The sequence below is a fragment of the Abramis brama genome (genome assembly GCF_963993115.1).
Source record: "Abramis brama genome assembly, chromosome: 10".
Lineage (NCBI taxonomy): Eukaryota > Metazoa > Chordata > Actinopteri > Cypriniformes > Leuciscidae > Abramis > Abramis brama.
In genome coordinates this window covers 30,784,849-30,810,290 of record NC_139972.1, presented here as the reverse complement: position 1 = coordinate 30,810,290, position 25,442 = coordinate 30,784,849, and the positions used below count along the sequence as shown (strand labels likewise).

At 35.4% G+C, this 25,442-nt stretch overlaps 1 protein-coding gene across 1 annotated transcript in view; it reads left to right on the top strand.

Moving 5' to 3' along the window:
* LOC311091490 (uncharacterized protein) overlaps nt 1–25,442 on the top strand; it is a 300,883-nt gene that overhangs the window by 267,170 nt on the left and 8,271 nt on the right. Inside the window, exons 31-39 of the mRNA XM_084127442.1 lie at nt 1,139–1,579; nt 2,718–3,197; nt 7,262–7,723; nt 9,373–9,825; nt 15,419–15,829; nt 17,828–18,241; nt 20,151–20,591; nt 22,461–22,913; nt 24,087–24,542. Coding sequence (XP_083983568.1) covers nt 1,139–1,579; nt 2,718–3,197; nt 7,262–7,723; nt 9,373–9,825; nt 15,419–15,829; nt 17,828–18,241; nt 20,151–20,591; nt 22,461–22,913; nt 24,087–24,542 — 4,011 coding nt within the window. The remainder of the gene's footprint in view (nt 1–1,138; nt 1,580–2,717; nt 3,198–7,261; nt 7,724–9,372; nt 9,826–15,418; nt 15,830–17,827; nt 18,242–20,150; nt 20,592–22,460; nt 22,914–24,086; nt 24,543–25,442) is intronic.

The window sequence follows — 25,442 nt, the reverse complement described above, 5'->3', positions numbered from 1 at the left end:
CCGCCCCTGTTGCCCAGCAACCCTGGAGCAAACAGTCAATCACAATCTTCTGTGTACACATATCCATAGATATCATATATAAAGGCTAGATGTCTCGTGCGCGCTGCTGGCCAATGGAGGTCGACGTCCGCACGTGGCGGCCATCTTGCCACAGTGTGCTCGCTCACTCATTTAATGGTGCATATACTTTTAAATAACCATAACTTGCTCAATTTTCTACCGATTTTCAAACGGTTTGGTTTGTTATAAATGTCAGAGATGTAGTTATGACACTACATACATACACTGCATACATATGAAAAATTATAACATACATGTTCAAGCATTCGGGATTATAGCCACGTTAATAACGTTTGTAAGAAACCAAACCGTTTGTAAATCCGTTAAGATTTCAGCGAGATATGCGGATTTGTGTGCGTGCTGATCACTCACCTTAATACACAGCTTCACTGTGACAAGATGGCCGAACGGTGATGCCGGAAGTGACTGCGCCATAAGACATCTAGCGTTTATATATGATATCTATGCACATATCACCACATGGACTCCATGTAAACATCTTTCATGTAAAATATCCTATTCAGGACAGCACTAAATACAAAATAACATGCATTTTGTATAATCCCTCTTATGTTGTTTGCATTATTCACATTTTCACAGATTCTGCAAGGGGTTCACAAACCTTCCAGCAGCATTCATATGTTAGCATGAACTTGCATTGCATTTTCATTGGCTGAAATTCTGCATCGTTGTATATTCAAGCTGTAATATTTCAATTCAAAACATTTCACACACGTTCAATATTCAATAATCCATATTCACTTTTCAGATTTCACTTCCAGAATATTAATTTATAATTAATTTAAATATTAATAATATTTAAAAATACAACCTATATTATTCGACAGGTAATTTTCGGTCAATTTTATTTCGCTTTACAAATTCAGTTGTTCAAATTCGACAGAAAATTTGCTCAAACTTTGTTTTTAAAATTTTGTTTAGATTTCAAAAGATATAAGCTGTACAGAAATACTTCTTTTACAAAATATTCAATTTAATATTACATTTTCACTTTTATTCAATATTTTATATTCTCCTACACTGGACAATAAAGTGATAATTGTGTGTGTCTCCACAGATTTTGGGACATTATCGACAGGAAGAGAGAAGCTGCTGTAAAGTTTCTGCTGAATCTGCTTGTTTCAGCATCAGAGTTTGATGCAAATACAGAGGAAAATTACACTGAACTATTAACATCTGTGTGCAGCTACACATCTTTCCCCTGTCGTGAGAATTATTATGATAATGAGTATCAGGGTGATTTCCTGCTGGATCTGTGCTCACGTGTGAAGGACTATGAGACTCAAACAGGCCGGCGTGTCCTTCCAGCATTACAGCCAGTTTATCAGTCAGCTCCTGCAGTCTGGAGAATAGATCTCTCAGAGAGAAAGAGCTCCATCCTCCTAGAAGTGCTGAAACTCCAAACAGAGAAGAAACCAGTAGAGCTGATAGACTGTACAGATGAAGAGAGTGAAGTGAGGGGATTCCTCCAGTGTCTGCCCTACATCTCACAGCTCAGGTGAGAGTCTCATGGGGAAAAGACCACCATGCTTGTTTTATTGTACTCAGTGCTCACAATAGAATTAATGTAATGTAATTAAGTTACATATTTATTAAACAACATGAATGTGAACGTGAACCAGAAATGAATTGCATGTCATCACACAAAAAAAGAAAACACTACATTGACGTGTGGTTTTGTCAGTAGCATTAGTGTTGTACAACTGTAAGTAGATCTGTTGTTGAAATCCTGCTCTCATCCTCATTCATTCAGTTTGTTTCTGCTGTGTAGAGAGAGATTGTGTTCATATTTCTATTGTAGCAGCTTCATGCAGCTCACAGTATGTTTACATGTGCAGTTATAATTGATCAACAGAGGATTTTTGCTTAGTCGAGCTGCAATTTTCATCTCTCTGTCTAAATATACCTGATACAATACATAATCAAATATTTACAGAATTAAATACACATAGTACAATTACCTCTGTCTTTCAGAGAATGTGTACAATGATGAAGCCAATTGTAGTATGATTATTGTAACATGTATACATGCTGGATGAAGAAAAACTACAATCACATTATCTAGGTTTGTTAGTTTGTCTTTAGAAAAACCGAACTGGTGCAATTTTATTCAGACTAGAAGATGAATAATAGTTTTAGAAGATGAATAATAGTTTTAGTCCATCTGAAATCAAACATGTAAAGTACATGTGAACGTGATTACTGATGTGATCATATACAGGACAAACTGCACTTGACTTTAACAAAGCTCTACATAAAGCATTTACTGTCATTATGGTCAGCAGACAAACACAGTGTAAAAACTGTCGTAGTTTTACCTTCATAATAACTGATTCAGGGGCTTAAATCATTTTGAAAGTATGTCTAAAAGAAATAAGGTGATTTCATTATTTGATTATTTCCCCCCATTATTATGATCTACTTTTTAGAAACCTGAGACAAAAAAAATCCCAGAAAAGTCTAATTTTTGAAATGCTTCATTTATAATTGTATTTAAAAGACAGATAAACACTCTTGATTCAGCTATTACAAACATTAGGTGAAAAAACTCTGCTCATTTATATGGTGGATCACATACAGGATTTTATTTTATCCAGCTCTGGATATTAACATTCTCATTTTGTCTCTGTCCACAGAATTCATGAATATTCTTCTGAGGAAAAAGAATCTGCTGCCCAGTTTCTGCTGAATCTGACTGTTGCAGCTTCAAAGTGTGTTACAACTACAGGAGAGAGTTTTATTGAGCTTTTAACATCTGTGTGCAGCTACAGATCATTTCTCTGTTATGATGATGATGATGATGATGATAATGATGATGATGATGATGATGATGAGTACCATCAGGTTGAACACTGTGATTTCCTGCTGGATCTGTGTTCACATGTGAAGGACTATGAGACTCAAACAGGCAGGAGTGTCCTTCCAGCATTACAGCCAGTTTATCAGTCAGCTCCTGCAGTCTGGATCATAGATCTCTCAGAGAGAAAGAGCTCCATCCTCCTAGAAGTGCTGAAACTCCAAACAGAGAAGAAACCAGTAGAGCTGAGAGACTGGACAGATGAAGAGAGTGAAGTGAGGGGATTCCTCCAGTGTCTGCCCTACATCTCACAGCTCAGGTGAGAGTGATTGATTGATTGATTGATTGATTGATTGATTGATTGATTGATTGAAAACTTTATTGAACAACAACAATCAGCACGAAGTGTTCAAAAGGATAAAAACCCAAAAAAGCCCAAAGGCTTGTTTCCATTGTGGTCCTTAAGATGGAAGATGAGTAACAGTACATGGACTAAAAACATTGAGGACAATGAAGAAAGAGGGCATAAAAAATACAAACAGAAAAAAAAAAAACACATAAAAACACAATAAAAAGAACAAAACAAGGACTAAATTCCCAGATAAACAGGCAGACACACAAGCAGACAATACAATATTCCTACTACTTCAAGGATTTCTATTTCTATTTCCTTTCTTTTCTTTTTTTTTTTTCTTTAAGTTTAATAACCAATTTTTTTATTGAAGATTTAAAATGATAATAGGAAGAGCTCAACAGTTTAAGCTTTGAAGGTAAACCATTCCACAAGACAGCTGCAGAGTATAGGAAAGAGTACTTTCCCACACAGCTCTTAAAGCGGCAGGGCCTGTAATCCGTGGAACACCCCCTGGTGCAGTAATTGTGCGTATCACAAATTTTTGAAAAGTAATCACATAAATACTTGGGTGCCAGATTATTTCTTATTTTATAAACTAAACACAGTTTAAGTTGAGAAACCCTCTCCTCCACTCTGAGCCTCCCAAGACTGGAGAAATGGTCAGGAAGAAGATGAATTCTAGGATGTAATTTAAGGATCACTCTGATTAGTTTATTTTGACAGATCTGTAATTTGTCTTTGAGGCCTTTAGTAATGCCTGTGTACCAAGATGTACAGGCATAGTCAAGATGACATTGAACAAGCGCATCGGCCAGGATTTTTAAGGTTTTACTATCTAAGAGGCTGGATATTCTTGCCAGGAACTTAGACCTTTGGCTTACCTTTGAGATAATTTTTTTGGGCCATAAGCTCCCCTGATAGTTTGTTATCTAGTATACAGCCCAAGTAAGTAACTGCTTCCTTGGCTGTAATTTCAACATTACCTACGACTACCCTAAACCCCATAGCCTTTTTTCAGTTTATCTCTGGACCCAAAAAGAATTGACTCTGCTTTGCCAAGGTGGATAGACAACTTGTTGTCTGTTAGCCAAACACTGAGGTTAAGGAGTTCTGAACTAAGCAGCCTTTCCACCTCTGATTTGTCTTTATGAGAGACTAGAATAGCTGAGTCATCTGCACATAAAAACAAATTACAGTCTATAGCTGATGACATATCATTGACATATAATAAAAAAAAGAGAGGACCCAAAATACTCCCCTGGGGAACTCCACAAGTTAATTTAAGTGGTGAGGACAAGGTCCCTTCCACATCTACCACCTGTTCTCTGCCCACCAGGTATGACCTCACCCACTGAAGAGATGCAGGAGAAAATCCTAGGGCTTTTAGTTTGTTCAAAAGGACATCATACTGAACCGTATCAAAGGCCTTTTGAAGGTCTATTAACACCATGCCACAATAATTCCCCTTTTCTACCTCTTTCCTAATAAAGTCTGTAAGATAAAGCAGACAAGTATCAGTGGAATGGGCCTTTCTAAAGCCTGATTGTAAGTCAAATGAAAGGTTATGTTCTGCTAAATATTTGCTCATAAATGATCCTTTCCACAATTTTTGATATTGAACACAAGATAGATACAGGACAAACATTTCCAGGATCAGATTTGGGTCCCTTTTTAAATAAAGGTATCACTCTTGCCACCTTAAATTTACTGGGGAAATGGTTATTTTCAATAGTTAAATTAATAAGATAAGTTATGACAGGAGTGATTATTTCAGCAGCATCCTTAAGAAATCTAGCAGGGGTGTTGTCAAAACCGGTAGCCTTGGAAGTATTTAGGCCTTTGAGTTTTTTTAGTACCAGCTCCTCTGTTACTTGTTTGAAATAAAAAGTGTTTGGCTGAACTCCCTTTTCTTCATAAAACTTATGCACCCTCTGTGGATCACTAAAAACACCTGACGCAGATGGAAGCTTCTGCACCAGATTACTTGCAATTGTTGTGAAGAAACTATTAAAAGTATCTGCCACCACTTTTTTATCATACAATATGGACCCATTATATCCTATTTTACCTTGTTTTTGCTTAGGGTTCTCTTTTGTCCCCAAAGGCCAAGGAGTTGCCCACAATTTCTTGGGATCCTTTTTATGCTCCTCAATTTTAGACATAAAAAAATCCTTTTTCGCCTCACCCACCATTCGCTGAAACTTATTTCTAAGTACTTTATATTCTTTAAAAAGAACAGGCAGTTTGGTTCTTTTAAACTCACTTAAGATTTTATCCCTCAAGTAAATGGTGTCCAAGATATCATTATTTATCCAAGGCTGTGATCTTTGTTTAATCCTGGTCTCTTTTAATGGGGCTATCTTGTCAAGTATTTCCAAGAAAATAGATTGAAAGCAATCCCATGCTGTATCAACATCACACATGTTGGTAATTTCCATCCAGTTGATATTATTAAGTATGTGCTGAAAATTATTAACATTATACCCTTTTAAACTTCTGCTCTTCACAGATTTGTGACATTTAATCTGAGCCCTCTTAACTTTTCTGGTACAGTAGGTTAAAAAATGGTCACTAATTCCATACACAATGACACCACTTTGTAGGATTTTACTTGTGTCAGATACAATGATGTAGTTGGCTATGCTCAGTTATTCTGGTTGGAACACTAATTAATTGAGTTAGACCATGCATTTTCAGAAAATCACAAAAGCCATTGTATAGTGGACCTTCTGTGAGTGAGACTATACAGTAGTAACGTAACAAATTACACACATTTAAGTTGAGTTTAATGAAGTCTCCCTGTTGACAGATGTAAATTGTCTTTAGTCAAATGAAATATTCTTTACTTTGTCTATGCATTAACCCTAACTATAATATATTGAGAACAACTTTTCCTGCATGAAATTTTAAATCATCTTTACCCTTAAACTACAAGCTTACAGAAGTATTTTAAAAACGAGTCATTATTTAATATTAAAATACTTTCTCCTATTATATTAATATGCAGAGAAAGCGATTAGTTATAAGTCATTTGTAGTCATTCCCTCAAAATGTAATCAGTGGGGTGTGTTATATAAACATTGTTCTTTCTTTTTTGTGTCACCTGACCAGCCCGATACGACGGTATTGGCTCATCCAATGATGTGAGTTTGGGATGGGAAAATTTGTTTGACCAATGGCAAAATATTTGTGGCAGAATACAGGGAGGGATTTTTATTTATTATTATTTATTTTTTTTCTGAATGGTGTCAATGGAGAACGATGCTCTTTTCGGCCAGATGGTGTAGTTACCAGCCAGAACTAACTGGACCGTGTTAACTAGTCAACCTCAACCCCTTGCTTTCACTACACAAATCTTTGTCCAGTCACTTGCTTACTGGAATAACAATGTCCTTCCTCTTAATACCACTATTTACTTTTTTTTTTATATATATATATATAAAGGAGATGAGCCCTTTGATATATCCCACTCAAACTTCCTGTTTCTAAATAAAAATACATCACTACAAGAAATAAAACAGCATCTGTCAAGTGATTTCATATATCAAGTGTTTTTAAAATTATTTATTGTGCAGTTTTATGGTATTTTGTCATGATCATGTGTTTTATCATTTCAAATACTTCATTAATCGCATCAGTGTGTATGAACGACACTCAATCCTCATCTGAGTAGACTGATAATGTCACATCATCTAGCTCTGCGTATAGAAGGGATAGTTCACCCAAAATGAAAATTCCGTCATTTACTCACCCTGAAGTTGTTAAATCATAAAATTTGTTCTTTGTTCGTTTTTATTCTTTTGCAATACAATGCACAATTTGTCATGCCAATAAAACTCATTTGATTTGAACTGAAGTGAATTGAAAGAAGATATTGTAAAGAATGTTGGTATCCAAACAGTTGCTGGTAGACATTGCCTTCAATAGTATTTTTATTCCGAGTAAAAGATGTGATGGGTGAACTATCCCTTTAATGTGGTAAGAGAGTTAAATGACAACATTAACAGGTCATGTCTCTGTTTCCATAGATTCTGTAAAGACACTTTGGATGATGAAGTCAAGAAAGAGTCAGCATTCAAGTTTCTGATGAATCTGAGTGTTGCAGCGACAGAAGAGAACAACACTGAACTACTGACATCTGTGATCAGCTACACATCTTTCTATGATGGTGATGATGATGATGATGATGATGATGAATTACGTAAAGAGCATCTGACTGAAAAATCAAATCTCCTGCTGGATCTGTGTTCACATGTGAAGGACTATGAGACTCAAACAGGCAGGAGTGTCCTTCCAGCATTACAGCCAGTTTATCAGTCAGTGTCTCCTGCAGTCTGGAGAATAAAGCTCTCAGAGAGAAAGAGCTCCATCCTCCTAGAAGTGCTGAAACTCCAAACACAGAAGAAACCAGTAGAGCTGATAGACTGTACAGATGAAGAGAGTGAAGTGAGGGGATTCCTCCAGTGTCTGCCCTACATCTCACAGCTCAGGTGAGAGTCTCATGGGGAACAGACCAACCAAGCTTGATTATTGTATTCAGTGCTCACAATAAATGAATGAAATCAATGTACAGTGTATGTTAGGAAGACAATATATATGTGAACCAGAATTGAAAACACTAAGTTGCAAAACTTCTTAGACTAGTCTTATTACTTATACTTACCTAATTATTTTATTCAAGAGTGATCATAACTGTTTTAAACCAGTTACATAAAGAGGTATATTTGTGTAATTTGAATCTGAAAAGTAAGTCTGATTAGTCCTAACTAACTGCTAGTTGTTCAGACTAGTTATTGTGCGGTGTTGGGCAGTAACTAGTTACTAGTAATACTAGTGACTACAGTAGTGTTTATATATGTACATAAACACTACTGGTCAAAAGTTTTAGATCGGTAAGATTTTTTATGTTTTTAAAAGTAGTATCTTCTGCTCACCAAGGCTGTATTTATTTGATAAAAAAAACAGTAATATTGTGAAATATTATGACAATTTAAAATGACTGTTTTCTATTTTAATATATTTTAAAATGTAATTTATTCCTCAGATGAAAACTGAACTTTCAGCATCATTACTCCAGTCTTCAGTGTCACATGATCCTTCAGAAATCATTCTAATAGGATGATTTTATGCTAAAAAAAACATTCATTATTATTTTCAATGTTGAAAACATTTGTTTACAATTTTTTTTCAAAATTCTTTGATGAATAGAAAGTTCAAAAGAACAGCATTTATTTAAAATAGAAAATTTTCTAACATTATAAATGTCTTTACTGTAACTTTTGATCAGTTTAACTCATCCTTGATTAATAAAAGTATTGATTTATTTTATTTCTTTCCCCCAAAAATAAAATAAAAATTCTTACTGACCCTAAACTATTGAAGGGTAGTGTTTAATGTTACAAAAGCTTTAGATTTCAGATTAATGCTGTTCTTTTGAACTTTCTATTCATCATAGCATCATGAAATAAAAATGTAAAAAACTGTTTTCAACATTGATGATAATCATAAATGTTTCTTCAGCATCAAATCATCCTATTAGAATGATTTCTGAAGGATCATGTGACACTGAAGACTGGACTAATGATGCTGAAAGTTCAGCTTTGATCACAGGAATAAATTACACATTACTATATATTCTCATAGAAAACAGCTGATTTACATTGGAATAATATTTCACAATATTACAGTTTTTGTTTGTATTTTTAATCAAATAAATGCATCCTTGGTGAGCAGAAGATAAAACATTAAAAATCTTACTGATCTAAAACTTTTGACCAGTAGTGTTTATATATATATTATTATTTTTTTTTTTTTTTTTCAATAAGTGCAATATTATGAAAGCCTTTAAGATACATTTTTAAAATGTGAATAGTGTCACCTGGAGGCGTTAAAAACAAACGTGTGATGTCATGATGTAACCACCTATAGCTCCCTATAGAAATATATAGAGAGGATTTTGAATTCTCTACAATTTATGTTTTATAAACAAATATTGTGATTGGCCTAGAAGCTAAGATAGAAGCTATACAAAAAGACTTATTTTACTAAATTCAATTTAGGATTATATTTTCACTTTTATTCAATATTTTATATTCTCCTACACTGGACAATAAAGTGATAATTATGTGTGTCTCCACAGATTTTGTGACATTATCTACAGGAAGAGAGAAGCTGCTGTAAAGTTTCTGCTGAATCTGTTTGTTTCAGCATCAGAGTTTGATGCAAATACAGAAGAAAATTACACTGAACTATTAACATCTGTGTGCAGCTACACATCTTTCCCCTGTGATGAGAACTGTAGTGGTTATTATATTCAGATAAATCAGTCTGATTTCCTGCTGGATCTGTGGTCACATGTGAAGGACTATGAGACTCAAACAGGCAGGAGTGTCCTTCCAGCATTACAGCCAGTTTATCAGTCAGTGTCTCCTGCAGTCTGGAGAATAAATCTCTCAGAGAGAAAGAGCTCCATCCTCCTAGAAGTGCTGAAACTCCAAACAGAGAAGAAACCAGTAGAGCTGAGAGACTGGACAGATGAAGAGAGTGAAGTGAGGGGATTCCTCCAGTGTCTGCCCTACATCACACAACTGAGGTCTAAATACTTTATATTTACAATTAATGTTTATATTTGACAAAATCAGTCAATGAAGCCATTATGAGTAATTCTGTCTTTGTAACGATGCAAATACAAGTTCTACAGGCTAAATAGTTTTACAGATGCAAATTAGTTTTGACTCCAAAATGTTTGACGGGTTTAATTTTTATCGTTCCCAGTTAAGAGTTCAAAGTTTTGTATGTGGCAATTAGTGGCAACAATCAATCACACTTTACTTGACAATTACTAGAAAAAATATTTAATCCACTTTTTTACTTTGAATCAATATTCCTCAGAAAAGCTATTCTCACTTTCTCGTACTCTGACTCTGAGATAATCTGCACTATTATTTAGTCTGTTGCTCATTATTGCTCAGCCAAAAATTCTCAGAAATAACAACCACTTCATTAATTCCCCAAAACTAATACAGTGAATGACAGATAATTATTACACAGAGTAGAATAAAAAGCTTTTCTGAGACAGTCTGAGGAAGTTTTTGGTAACACTTTATAATACAGGTGCACTAATATGCATTAATTCATGCTTATTACATGGCTTGGTTGAATTCTAATGTAGAATGCGGTCTGTTATTTCTTGATAACAGACCGCTGCTAAAGATAACACACCGTTGCCATGAAAAACAGAGCGTTGCTATGGACGCAGGATTCTAACCGTAGAGACGGAACGGACTATTTTCTTTAGCGGAAGCAATACAATCGTTTTTAAAGGTCCTGTTCTTCGTGATCCCATATTTCAAACTTTAGTTAGTGTGTAATGTTGCTGTTAGAGCATAAATAATACCTGTAAAATTATAAAGCTCAAAGTTCAATGCCAAGCGAGATATTTTATTTAACAGAAGTCCCCTTTCAAAGCCTACATCGAACGGCCGGTTTGGACTACATCCCTCTACTTCCTGCTTTAATGACGTCACTAGAACAGTTTTTTGACTAACCTCCGCCCACAGGAATACACAGGAATACACAAAAAAAGGGGGCGTGGTCTTGTTACGCTCCCACGGAGAAGAGGAAGAGTTGCGTTTGTAATTTAAATTAAAAAATTATTTAATTAGGAGGTGTTACAGTACTTTTTGTATTTCTTTGCAGCAGATGTTTTCAACCTCCATTGGCATTTTGTCACAGTTACCACGTACACCTATAAAACATATTTTACTAATCAAAACTCGTGCTCTCGTGTAACTAAGGTAGGAATAAACAATGCACTTATTTTAAAAATTCAACAACACCATCGTTAATTCGACAGACGGACAAAACCATATACCACAAGCTTTTATAACAGTTTGTAACATTTAACATTACAATTTAACCAATTCAAGGTAACAGCCAAACGTAAAAGTATGACAACTACTAAATAAACAGCTTACCATTGTGAAACATCCTGCAAAAGTCGTGCTTGAACAGGTTCTAATCGATCCTCTTCATCTATGTTCTCCGGGTCTGATTCCGGCTCAAATTGATAAGGTAATATTAAAGACATGTTTACAATAACACTGAGCGCATGCATCTCCATGTTATGGTAAGAGGCGTGACCTTTCCGGGCAACGTGCGCTAAGCTGCTGTCGAATCACAGGAACCGCTGGCACAATCAGAACTCGTTACGTATTTCTGAAGGAGGGACTTCATAGAACAAGGAAGTCATCAGCCCGTTCTTAGGACAGTGAAAACAGCGGTATACAGATAAGTAAATTGTGTGAAAAATACTGTGTTTTTTTACACGCGAAACATGAACACACGATTGCACACTGTAAACACAATCAAAGCTTCAAAAACACAGGAAAAACGGGACCTTTAAATCAATGAACTATTATTGATTTATTTGGTAGGTAGCCTCCGCTTTGCGTCGGGGTCCTGATCAGCCTGTCAGGGTTGTATTCGCTATAACAACCGCCTCGCTCTACATTATCCCGTACTTAACTAATGCACAGATAATCATGTGTTAATGTATGACTCATGAAGAACTAAACAATTAATTATTACTGCATCAGTAACTAATAAAGAGTCTATATGATTAATAGATTAAGTAATATATGAATTGTTATTAATTAAATGTGTCAATGCATTAATTCCTTAATAACATATTGTATTAAAGGAGCTGTATGTAAGAAATGTATTTCAATTAATCATAAAATGGCCCTGATATGTCACTAGACATTAAGAAATCATGTTCATTTCAAATACTTATATCACTGACAGCAGTAGTTCGGCCAGGATATTGTCATTTAAAAAGTGAAGTTGCAGCCCTCAACTGATGTTGATGTTGTCATGTTGTGTTTTGGCCTGAAGCGCCACCCTCCACCTATCTACCAATCACGAAGTCAGTAGTGTTTCAGCATCCGGGTTGCCAGCTCAGCTCTAGTTACCACAGCTGCAGCTACAAACGTTCGTGCTGGATCCTGCAGCCTATCTGGCAACCTCGAGTCAGGGGGGAGGGGGAGGGGATACACTGCTCTACAGTAATTTGAAAATGATTGCAGTACCAGTTTTGGCCACAATCTTACATACGGCTCCTTTAACTAATGGTGTAAATGTATCTATACCAGATGAACTGCCGCCTCTAGTACCTTGTTGTTCATGGCACAGGAATATGTCAGGTTAAGCTTGAGGTCTAGGATTTAAAGGTGGAACTTTGAGAAGATGCGGCCGGGTATTGCTATTTCATAACACTGTGTCAAGACCGGACAAAGACAATATAATGTCCATTCTAGTCAGTGATAGTGATGCTACGCTGGATGAGGCACGACGTTACACTACACAGCAAAACCCCGACAGTAAACTGATGCCACTTTCTATTTCTGATGTACTCCAAGCTCTTGCGCTACTTCTGTTATGAAGGACAAATGAACTTGCAATGGTCTGTCATGTCCAATGTAGACAGCTTCTGCGGTGTGACCAATAATGGTCACGTCCAGTTTAAACACAGTGTTTAACAGCGGTCAGTTGGTCAGATTCTGGTGTGCTGATATTTGTGTGCAGCCCAACTTACCCTTCCATCACACACATTCTCTGACATTACATTCACTGCCTGTGCCGTCAAACCCATAAATGACATATTAAATAACAATTAGTTAATAGGCATGTGCCTCAACAAATAAAGTTATAACATAATGATACATTTGCAAATCATTAGTTAATGATTAATTAAAGCAGAGAACTAGAAGTTGAAGTTCATAGCTTTGACCAATTGTGGTAATTAACGCATTAATTTACACTATTAGTTAATACAGTGTGTTAAGGAATTAATACATTGACACATTTAATTAATAACTTCATATATTACTTAATCTTTTCATCATATAGATGCTTTATTAGTTGCTGATGCAGTAATAATTAATTAATGCTTTAGTTCTTAATGAGTCATACATTAACACATGATTATCTGTGCATTAGTTAAGCATGAATTCATATATATTAGTGCACCCGTATTGTAAAGTGTTACCGCTTTATTTATTAGCCACTCTGCTCTCACCAATAGTTTCAAACGCCTGTACTTTCCCCAGATAGATGGACCTCAGGCGCACACATGCACACTTTTTGGGAACAATTTATTTTACACATGTTTATTAATGTCTGTGACTGTAGTCAGATTATTTTGACAGTCATTTTGTACTTTAAGGCAATTTTTACTCTTTTATAGTGTTTGTGTTTGTAACTGAGCTGCAGTAAAAGTCCACATTGTGCCTGTAAACTAAACCAAATGTACATTTTGGAGTTATACTCTTACAAATGTAAATGTATATCCGTAAACAATTATGATCATAGATTTAAGAATCACAGTCTTACAAAAAAAAAAAAAAGATTGCATGTGTGTTGCTGCCAGTTTTTAACTTGGGCTTAATTTGTCAAATATACTTTGTAAATATGTACTTCATATGAACTTTGACCTGAACAAATGGCATCAAAGTTTTTGGAGTATTATTACCACAATTTTATATATTTACTGTATTTACTAGTCTTGGATAACTTAAATTGTAAGAGATAATGTACAGTCAGCTGGTCATTATCACAAAATAAACCTGACAGATTGTTCAGGACTTTAGAGGCAGATCTTCTAGAAGTGGTAAATCTTCACTTCTCTTTGGGAGTTTTCCAAACTCCCTGAAAACTGCAGTTGTCAAGCCCCTCCTGAAAAAGAGCAATCTGGATAAGACTATATTAAGCAACTATAGGCCGATCTCAAATCTTCCTTTCATAGGCAAGATCATTGAAAAAGTTGTCTTCAATCAGCTGAACAAATTCTTGAGCTTGAATGGATACTTTGACAATTTTCAATCTGGTTTCCGACCGCATCACAGCACAGACACAGCGCTCATAAAGATAATAAACGATATTCGCTTAAATACTGATTCAGGCAAATTATCAGTGCTGGTACTACTCGACCTCAGTGCTGCATTTGACACTGTCGATCATAACATACTTCTTGACAGGCTGAAAACCGTGCCAAAACTTTCTTAAGCTAAACAAAGACAAAACTGAAGTCATTGCATTTGGAAACAAGGATGAAGCTCTCAAGGTGAATACCTTGACGCTAGAGGTCTAACATCTAAAAATCAAGTCAGGAATCTCAGTGTGATTCTGGAGTCAGACCTTGTCAGTCATGTCAAAACAATAACTAAATCAGCATACTTTCATCTGAAAAATATTGCAAGAATTAGATGCTTTGTTTCCAGACAAGACTTAGAGAAACTTGTTCATGCTTTCATCACCAGCAGGGTGGATTATTGTAATGGACTCCTCACTGGCCTTCCCAAAAAGACCATAAAACAGTTGCAGCTCATTCAGAACGCTGAGCAGAAACAGAAAATATGAACATATCACACCAGTCCTCAGGTCTTTACACTGGCTCCCAGTTACATTTAGGATTGATTTTAAAGTATTATTACTGGTATATAAATCATTTAATTGCCTAGGACCTCAATACATTGCAGATATGGACTCATGACGGTCATGAGAACACTGTGGTGACTAGTACAGATTACTGGTCTGGATTGGTTCAGATTACTAATCTGGTGGGCTCAGATAATCCACGGTATATGAAAATCCACAGAAGAATACTGACCGTCATGGGGAAATCTCAGAGTCGAAATAAGATACACCGGTGTTTTGCCAGATGAGAAGTTTATTTACTATTTTAATTAATTTTACTCTAATTCATTTTATAACTGTATCATTTATCTCTTTTAAATTTCTTTTATAACTTTTATAAAAAGTTTTTAATTTACCCTGCTTTTATTTTGTGTCTATGCAAACCTCTATGAATTGCTATAGTGTGATTATTATAATTCCTTTCTATGTAAAGCTTTTGAATAACTGTTTGAATTTTCCTTGCTTTTATTTTGTGATTATCCAAAAAACATAAAGTCCCCCTTTAGTCAATCATTTTATCCCTTAAAACTTATCTTTAATCACCAAAATGACATACTGTATTTAAACTTTCTTTCCTTGAAAAATAAATTATCATGCCTTAAAATAGCTTTAATGTAACTCTACACCCTTTTATTCCTCTCTATGTAAAGCACTTTGAATTGCCATAGTGTATGAAATGTGCTAAATAAACTTGCCTTGCCTTTCTTTAGATTTGTTGAACAGAATAAATCATCTGAATCATGGGAGAAAAGAAAGAGATCATTTATACTGGATTTGTGTCTGCAAGCTGCTGTTCACCAGAAAGAGACAATAGAAGAAACTGTGAAGAAACTGCTGTCATCTGTGAATTATGAGAGATGTGATCTCCTGCTGGATCTGTGTTCACATGTGAAGGACTATGAGACTCAAACAGGCAGGAGTGTCCTTCCAGCATTACAGCCAGTTTATCAGTCAGCTCCTGCAGTCTGGAGAATAAATCTCTCAGAGAGAAAGAGCTCCATCCTCCTAGAAGTGCTGAAACTCCAAACAGAGAAGAAACCAGTAGAGCTGATAGACTGGACAGATGAAGAGAGTGAAGTGAGGGGATTCCTCCAGTGTCTGCCCTACATCTCACAGCTCAGGTGAGAGTCTCATCAGGAAAATTACACCCATAGTAGGATTCAGTTTATTTTAATAAATAATATTGTTAATTTAGATTAATTAGAAATATATTTATGTCAGATCCATTAGTGATGTAAGCTTAATTTCTATTGTTTTAATGTAGCTGAAGATTTTGGCTGTAAGACTGTAAGACAGATCTGTTGTTTTGATACCTATTCATTTTTTAGTTCTACTGTTTACATTCACTTGAGACAGAACTGACTGCATTTACATTAATATTGAGCCACGAAACACACTAAGAGCAGAAAAGTAATGAAATCAACCATTCGACCTTGACATGATGTTTGTAATTATTTAAATATTTTTACTCTATTTTAAATACAGTCATATATTCAAAAAGATAATTTTCAACCCTCATTTTGAACTTTTGTCTCAAACACTTGGTTTAAGTGCTACATCTCTAAGGCTTGTCAGTAAACGGCCACTGTTATGATTGGCTAAGGTCATTTCATAGGAAAAAGTATCAGAGCCTCCAATATTGCACATGAGTGTTTTGAAAACATTATCCATAAATATAAAACTGCATTTACAAGCAAAGCATTATGAATTTGTTTACATTTGTTTTGTAATGAAATTGTTTACTTGCGCTTTGCGATGTGCTGCTGTCAGATCCAATAGAGTTGGCATTGCCGCATTGGTCTATCTTTCAACAAACGTTTCTTTCCAAACTCTGCATTAAATTGTGCCATAAAACCAAGTCTGTAGTGAAATGATCAGAAAAAACATAATCTTCCAACATGACCCTAGACATTGTTTAATATAAACCATCCATTCGTTCCTAATGCTGGAGTCCTTCAGAAGGCTGTGCAGATCTTCCCTAACATCTTAATATTGAACTAGTTTAAAACTTGCAGTAAGCTTCATGTGCCTGTTAACATGAGCACCTCTATAGTCTTGGGTGATCTGCTCTCTCTCTCTCTCTCTTGTCACTTCATTGTTCTCCACTGCTGGACAGTTTATCAAAATGAAATGGTAAAGTAGGCTTTGATGTGTTGTTGTGGAGTTGGTCAGATGAAAATATCTATCACAGTCTAATGTCAATGTGGAGGAAGTAGAAAACAAGTCATTTAGCAGCTTGATTTCAACTTATGCCAATTTGTGGGGGGTCTGAAAAGTTTTTTTCATTGTAGAATGACATCTTATATGTCAAAAGATCAAAGAAAATTTTATTTCTCATTTCATAAATGCTTTATTGGTCAACAAACATAATACTGTGGCTGATTCACCAGAGAAAAGGGGAAAATGTGGCCCTACTAATATCGACTTTGGTAACTAGGGATGTATGATTTAGACAAGAAGTCTCAGCTAGGCAATACCTCTTCTGAAACGTGTTGGTCTTGTGTTGTGGTGACTAACAACTGGATCTGGCAACACATCTGTTTGTGATCAGCGGTTCTGTGTTTCCTGAGTTTATAATGTTTTCTTCCACACAGCGAGACTCACAGCTGATACGTGAATATATTTCGGTGTCTAGATATCTGGAGAATAAATGGAATTGGTTGACAGTGTAAATGCAGCCAAAGTGTTTACTAATGCATCAGTAATGGTGGAGCAACCTTCTGTCTGACAGAGATTTACAGTAACATCAACTTAATCTGTTTATTAAATGAATAATGTAGAACTTGTGGTTTCAGGAAATTATTTAAATTACTGTATTTGTTTCATTATGATTCACTGTTTATTTGCAGTTATGCACTTTTTTTTTTTTTTTTTTTTTTTAAATGTAATTGATTTAAACTAGTGTGGTTCAATTAGCCAATAATCATTTGATATTTTGCTAAAAATGCAATTCCACCTCAAAGCGAAAACTTAAGATAATTAATATCTCTGTTCATCACTTTTCACTGTTCAATTACACTGACCTTAGATGTTGTCTGACAAACTGTTTGATTAATTTCAAGATGCTTTATTTGTCTCCTTTGTCATCTCTAACTGAATCTTGTTCATTCTTTCTTTAGATTTGTTGAACCACAGAATAAATCATCTGAATCATGGGAGAAAAGAAAGAGATTATTCATACTGGATTTGTGTCTGCAAGCTGCTGTTCACCAGAAAGAGACAACAGAAGAAACTGTGAAGAAACTGCTGTCATCTGTGAATTATGGGAGATGTGATTTCCTGCTGGATCTGTGTTCACATGTGAAGGACTATGAGAGTCAAACAGGCAGGAGTGTCCTTCCAGCATTACAGCCAGTTTATCAGTCAGTGTCTGCAGTCTGGATCATAGATCTCTCAGAGAGAAAGAGCTCTATCCTCCTAGAAGTGCTGAAACTCCAAACACAGAAGAAACCAGTAGAGCTGATAGACTGGACAGATGAAGAGAGTGAAGTGAGGGGATTCCTCCAGTGTCTGCCCTACATCACACAGCTCAGGTGAGAGTCTCATGAGGAACAGACCAACCATACTTGATTATTGTATTCAGTGCTCACAATAAATTAATGAAATCAATGTATATGTTGGGTAGACAATATAAATGTGATCATGAACCAGAATTGAAAACATTGAATTGAAGTGTGGTTTTGTCGACACCACAGCGGCCGGATGCATAAACTTCTTATATTCTTACAAGTTAGTCATCTCATATTTTTCTTCTTCAAGACTGATAATAACTGTTTTAAAAGAGTTACATAAAGAGGTATATTGGTGTAATTTAAATCTGTAAAGAAAGTCTGATTAGCTCTAACTAACTGCTAGTTGTTCAGAGTCAGACTAGTTCTCATGGCACAGTTTTAACTAAGCGTCTCTGTTTCTGCATCTGGCCGCTGGCAGTCGTGTTGTAAGTAAATCTGTTGTTCAAATCCTTCTCTCACTCTTGTTCAGTCAGTCTCTGTAGAGATTGATTTTGTTCATGTATGTCTATTGTATCAGCTTCATGCAGCTCACAGTACGTTTATATATGTGGTTATAATCGAGTTACAGTGGGTTTCTGCATAGTAAATATACATCACACAATACTTTATCAAATATTTGCAAGATTAAAAAACATCACACATTACTCTTGACTTTCACAGTAAGTGCTCAAAGATGAGGCCAGTTGTATTCTGATTAACATACTGGATGAAGTCAAGATACAATCACATTATCTGTTGCCTGTTCATCCGTCTTCAGAAACACCAAACCAGTACAATTTCAACTGGACTAAAAAAAATGTAGACAACACTTTAAGAGACTAATAATGTTTTAGCCCAACTGAAATTGTCACAAAGAGAGTCATAGATCCAAATGCAAGCAAGCAGTTTATTGTAGACAAGCCGAGACAGGTTTCACAGATGAAAATACTCAAAACACCACGTATAGCAGGCAGGCAACCAGGTCTCAGGCCTAACACTGGAACTGGATAAAGAGAACTCCAAACGATCTCCAGAAGTCTGGAAACACAGACGAGATCGATCCTATTCCATGCCAACTAGAACTGGATGAAGAGAGCACAAACAAGAGTGACAAATGTATACAAGAGTGACAAGTGTATATAACGAACCGACACCAGGCAATGATTAATTCCGCAGCTCACAAGAGAATAAACTAGCTGCAGCTGCGGGCTGATTAAGTGATCAGCTAGTTACTATAAGCAACAAACAAGGACACACACTAGAATGCCACACCCACAACATAACAACAGAAACACAAAACCAGACACTGTGACATTAATGTAATGTTTAAAGTGCATATAAATGTGATTACTGATGTGACGTAATACAGGACAAAACAGCACTTGACTTTAATGGATATTATGGAAGTAAAATAATGACAAATGTTTTTGAAACAAAAAAGCTTGTTGAATTGCACTTCTTGAAAAAATGTGCATTGCATTAACCCTGCTTGTATTTTAATGCTTTGTATTTTCAGGGCTTGCATTTTTATGGGCTGAAATTCAACATGGTTGTATATTCAAGCTGTGAATATTTCAATTCAAAACATTTCACACACATTTTCATTATTAAAAATTCAATAATCCATATTCACCTTTCAGATTTCACTTCCAAAATATTAATTCTGTTTAAAAATACAACATATATTATTCGACAGACAATTTTCGGCCCATTTTATTTCGCTTCACAAATTCGCTTCCACAAATTCAGTGGTTCAAATTCATCATAAAATTTGCTCAAAAGTTGCTTAAACTTTGTTTGTTTTTTATTTTGTTTAGATTCCAAAATGTAGAAGCTATACAGAAATCCTTATTTGACTAAATATTCAATTTAGGATTATATTTTCACTTTTATTCAATATTTAATATTCTCCTACACTGTACAATAAAGTGATAATTATGTGTCTCCACAGATTTCGTGACATTATCTACAGGAAGAGAGAAGCTGCTGTAAAGTTTCTGCTGAATCTGTTTGTTTCAGCATCAGAGTTTGATGCAAATACAGAAGAAAATTACACTGAACTATTAACATCTGTGTGCAGCTACACATCTTTCCCCTGTCATGAGAATTATTATGGTAATGAGTATCAGGGTGATTTCCTGCTGGATCTGTGGTCACATGTGAAGGACTATGAGACTCAAACAGGCAGGAGTGTCCTTCCAGCATTACAGCCAGTTTATCAGTCAGCTCCTGCAGTCTGGAGAATAAAGCTCTCAGAGAGAAAGAGCTCCATCCTCCTAGAAGTGCTGAAACTCCAAACACAGAAGAAACCAGTAGAGCTGATAGACTGGACAGATGAAGAGAGTGAAGTGAGGGGATTCCTCCAGTGTCTGCCCTACATCACACAGCTCAGGTGAGAGTCTGATGGGGAACAGACCAACCATGCTTGATTATTGTATTCAGTGCTCACAATAAATTAATGAAATGAATGTACAGAGTATGTTAGGGACACAATATATATGTGAACCAGAATTGAAAACACTAAGTTGCATGAACTTCTTAGACTAGTCTTACAAGTTAGTCATCTAATTATTTTATTCAAGACTGATAATAACTGTTTTAAAAGAGTTACATAAAGAGGTATATTGGTGTAATTTGAATCTGAAAAGTAAGTCTGATTAGCCCTAACTAACTGCTAGTTGTTCAGACTAGTTCTTGTGCAGTGTTGGGCAGTAACTAGTTACTAGTGATGCGTTACAGTCATATTACTTTCTCTGGTAACTAGTAGTGTAACTAATAACATTTATTTTGAAATTCAAAAATCCAATCATCCCTATCAATTTTCATAATCGCTGTTGTGTGTGTGCGCTCATGACTTCACCAACGCAGCAAGCTGGCTTTGTCTGAAGATGGAGAAGCCCAGATCATATAGCGGCTGAAAATACAGCCTTTATTTTAATTTCTGTGTTGCTGCTTTATTAAATAACAGAAGTTATTTAATCAAATTGTGGCTTGTCATCAGTTTGAGACAGTTGTACTCTTCGTTTATTTGTAACTTTCATGGATTCACAGGCTGCAAAAATTATGCAATTACCAATTTTATGGAGGTATAATGGAAAAGTGTTGTAACTAGTAGTGTAATTAATTACTGTTGGCCGGGAGTAATAAGTAAAGTAATAATATTATTTTTGAAAGGAGTAACTAGTAATGAGTAAATTATAAATGTTTTGAGTAACGAGCCCAACACTGTTCTCATGACACAGTTTTAACTAAGCGTCTCTGTTTCTGCATCTGGCCGCTGACAGTCGTGTTGTAAGTAAATCTGTTGTTCAAATCCTTCTCTCACTCTTGTTCAGTCAGTCTCTGTAGAGATTGATTTTGTTCATGTATTTCTATTGTATCAGCTTCATGCAGCTCACAGTAAGTTTATATATGTGGTTATAATCGAGTTACTGTGGGTTTCTGCATAGTCGAGCAACAATCTTAATCTCTCTGTCCAAATATACATCACACAATACATTATCAAATATTCACAGGATCTGAGCCTCTTCATTTTGGGGTCACACTGTCCCCTTCAGGGTCAAAAGTGACCAAAGCCTTGAAATGTAATTTTTTTTTTTTCTTCAGGGAAATCAATGTAATATTTTTTTCGTTCAATAATATTGTTTGATTATTATTTAGAATTTTGAGGGGATTTTATGATACAATGCAATTTTTATACAATGTTATTATCTATTTTTTCCATTAAAATGAAATTTTCTTTTTATTATTATTTTTCAATAAATGCAATATTATGAAAGCTTTTAAAATACATTTTTAAAGTGAGAATAGTGTCACCTGAAGGCGTTAAAAAACAAATGTGTGATGTCATGATGTAATCACCTATAGCTCCCTATAGAAATATATAAAGAGGCTTTTGGATTCTGTACAATTTATGTTTTATAAACAAATACTGTGATTGGTCTGGCGTGTGTGTGTGTGTGTGAGATTACTGTTGTGATGTAAAACAGCACCTGACTTTAATGGAGCTCTAGATTAAGTGTTTACTGTCAAATCAGAAAACAAACAGTGTAGAAACTTTCAATTACATGTACTTGAAATGAAAGGTTTAAGGAAATTAAGTAACTCAAAACTTGAATTGTATTAATTTTCCAAAAGATAAAAGCTATACAAAAATACTTATGTTACTAAATTCAATTTAGGATTATATTTTCACTTTTATTAAATATTTTATATTCTTCTACACTGTACAATAAAGTGATAATTATGTGTGTCTCCACAGTTTTCGTGACCTTATCTACATGGAGAGAGAAGCTGCTGTAAAGTTTCTGCTGAATCTGTTTGTTTCAGCATCAGAGTTTGATGCAAATACAGAGGAAAATTACACTGAACTATTAACATCTGTGTGCAACTACACATCTTTCCCCTATGATGAGGATTATTATGAAGAAACTGAGGATCAGATTCATCAGTGTGATTTCCTCCTGGATCTGTGTTCACATGTGAAGGACTATGAGACTCAAACAGGCAGGAGTGTCCTTCCAGCATTACAGCCAGTTTATCAGTCAGCTCCTGCAGTCTGGAGAATAAATCTCTCAGAGAGAAAGAGCTCCATCCTCCTAGAAGTGCTGAAACTCCAAACAGAGAAGAAACCAGTAGAGCTGATGGACTGTACAGATGAAGAGAGTGAAGTGAGGGGATTCCTCCAGTGTCTGCCCTACATCTCACAGCTCAGGTGAGAATCTCATGGGGAACAGACCAACCATACTTGATTATTGTATTCAGTGCTCACAATAGAATTAATGTAACTTACTACAATTAATTAATTAATTAATTACAATTAATTAATTAACTTACATATCTATTAAACAACATGAATGTGAACCAGAATTGAACTGCATGTAATCACACAAAAAAAGAAAACACTACATTGACGTGTGGTTTTGTCAGTAGCATTAGTGTTGTACAACTGTAAGTAGATCTGTTGTTGAAATCCTGCTCTCACCCTCATTCATTCAGTTTGTTTCTGCTGTGTAGAGAGAGATTGTGTTCATATTTCTATTGTATCAGCTTCATGCAGCTCACAGTATGTTTACATGTGCAGTTATAATTGATCAACAGAGGATTTTTGCTTAGTCGAGCTGCAATTTTCATCTCTCTGTCTAAATATACCTGATACAATACATAATCATATATTTACACAATTAAATACACATAGTACATTACCTCTGTCTTTCAGAGAATGTGTACAATGATGAAGCCAATTGTAGTGTGATTATTGTAACATGTATACATGCTGGATGAAGAAAAACTACAATCACATTATCTAGGTTTGTTAGTTTGTCTTTAGAAAAACCGAACTGGTGCAATTTTATTCAGACTAGAAGATGAATAATAGTTTTAGAAGATGAATAATAGTTTTAGTCCGTCTGAAATCAAACATGTAAAGTACATGTGAACGTGATTACTGATGTGATCATATACAGGACAAACTGCACTTGACTTTAACAAAGCTCTAGATAAAGCATTTACTGTCATTATGGTCAGCGGACAAACACAGTGTAAAAACTGTCGTAGTTTTACCTTCATAATAACTGATTCAGGGGCTTAAATCATTTTGAAAGTATGTCTAAAAGAAATAAGGTGATTTCATTATGTGATTATTTTTCCCCCATTTTTTAACTGTCCGCTTACTTTTTAGAAACCTGAGACAAAAAAAATCCCAGAAAAGTCTAATTTTTGAAATGCTTCATTTATAATTGTATTTAAAAGACAGATAAACACTCTTGATTCAGCTCTAACAAACATTAGATTAAAAAACTCTGCTCATTTATATGGTGGATCATATACAGGATTTTATTTTATCCAGCTCTGGACATTAACATTCTCATTTTGTCTCTGTCCACAGAATTCATGAATGTGCTTCTGAGGAAAAAGAATCTGCTGCCCAGTTTCTGCTGAATCTGACTGTTGCAGCTTCAAAGTGTGTTACAACTACAGGAGAGAGTTTCATTGAGCTTTTAACATCTGTGTGCAGCTACAGATCATTTCTCTGTTATGACAATGATGAGCTTTATGATGAGTTCCATCAGGATGAACACTGTGAGTTCCTGCTGGATCTGTGTTCACATGTGAAGGACTATGAGACTCAAACAGGCAGGAGTGTCCTTCCAGCATTACAGCCAGTTTATCAGTCAGCTCCTGCAGTCTGGATCATATATCTCTCAGAGAGAAAGAGCTCCATCCTCCTAGAAGTGCTGAAACTCCAAACAGAGAAGAAACCAGTAGAGCTGATGGACTGGACAGATGAAGAGAGTGAAGTGAGGGGATTCCTCCAGTGTCTGCCCTACATCTCACAGCTCAGGTGAGAGTCTCATGGGGAACAGACCAACCATGCTTGATTATTGTATTCAGTGCTCACAATAGAATTAATAAATCAATGTACAGTGTATGTTAGGAATACAATATGTGAACCAGAATTGAAAACACTAAGTTGCATAAACATCTTAGACTAGTCTTACAAGTTAGTCATCTAATTATTTTATTCAAGACTGATCATAAAGAGGTATATTGGTGTAATTTGAATCTGAAAAGTAAGTCTGATTAGCCCTAACTAACTGCTAGTTGTTCAGACTAGTTCTTGTGCAGTGTTGGGCAGTAAAGTTACTGGTGATGCGTTACAGTAATATTACTTTCTCTGGTAACTAGTAGTGTAACTAATATCATTTATTTTTTTGTCACAATTGCTAATGATTTGAAATTCAAAAATCCAATCATCCCTATCAGTTTTCATAATCGCTGTTGTGCGTGTGCGCTCATGACTTCACCAACGCAGAAAGCTGGCTTTGTCTGAAGATGGAGAAGCTCAGATCATATAGCGGCTGAAAATACAGCCTTTATTTTCATTTTTCTATGTTGCTGCTTTATTAAATAACAGAAGTTACTTAATAAAACTGTGGCTTGTCATCAGTTTGAGACAGTTGTACTCTTCGTTTATGTGTAACTTTCATGGATTCACAGGCTGCAAAAATGATGCAATTACCCATTTTTTGGAGATGTAATGGAAAAGTGTTGTAACTAGTGGTGTAATTAATTACTGTTGGTCGGGAGTAATAAGTAAAGTAATAATATTATTTTTGAAAGGAGTAACTAGTAATGAGTAAATTATATATATTATGTTTTGAGTAACGAGCCCAACACTGTTCTCATGACACAGTTTTAACTAAGCGTCTCTGTTTCTGCATCTGGCCGCTGGCAGTCGTGT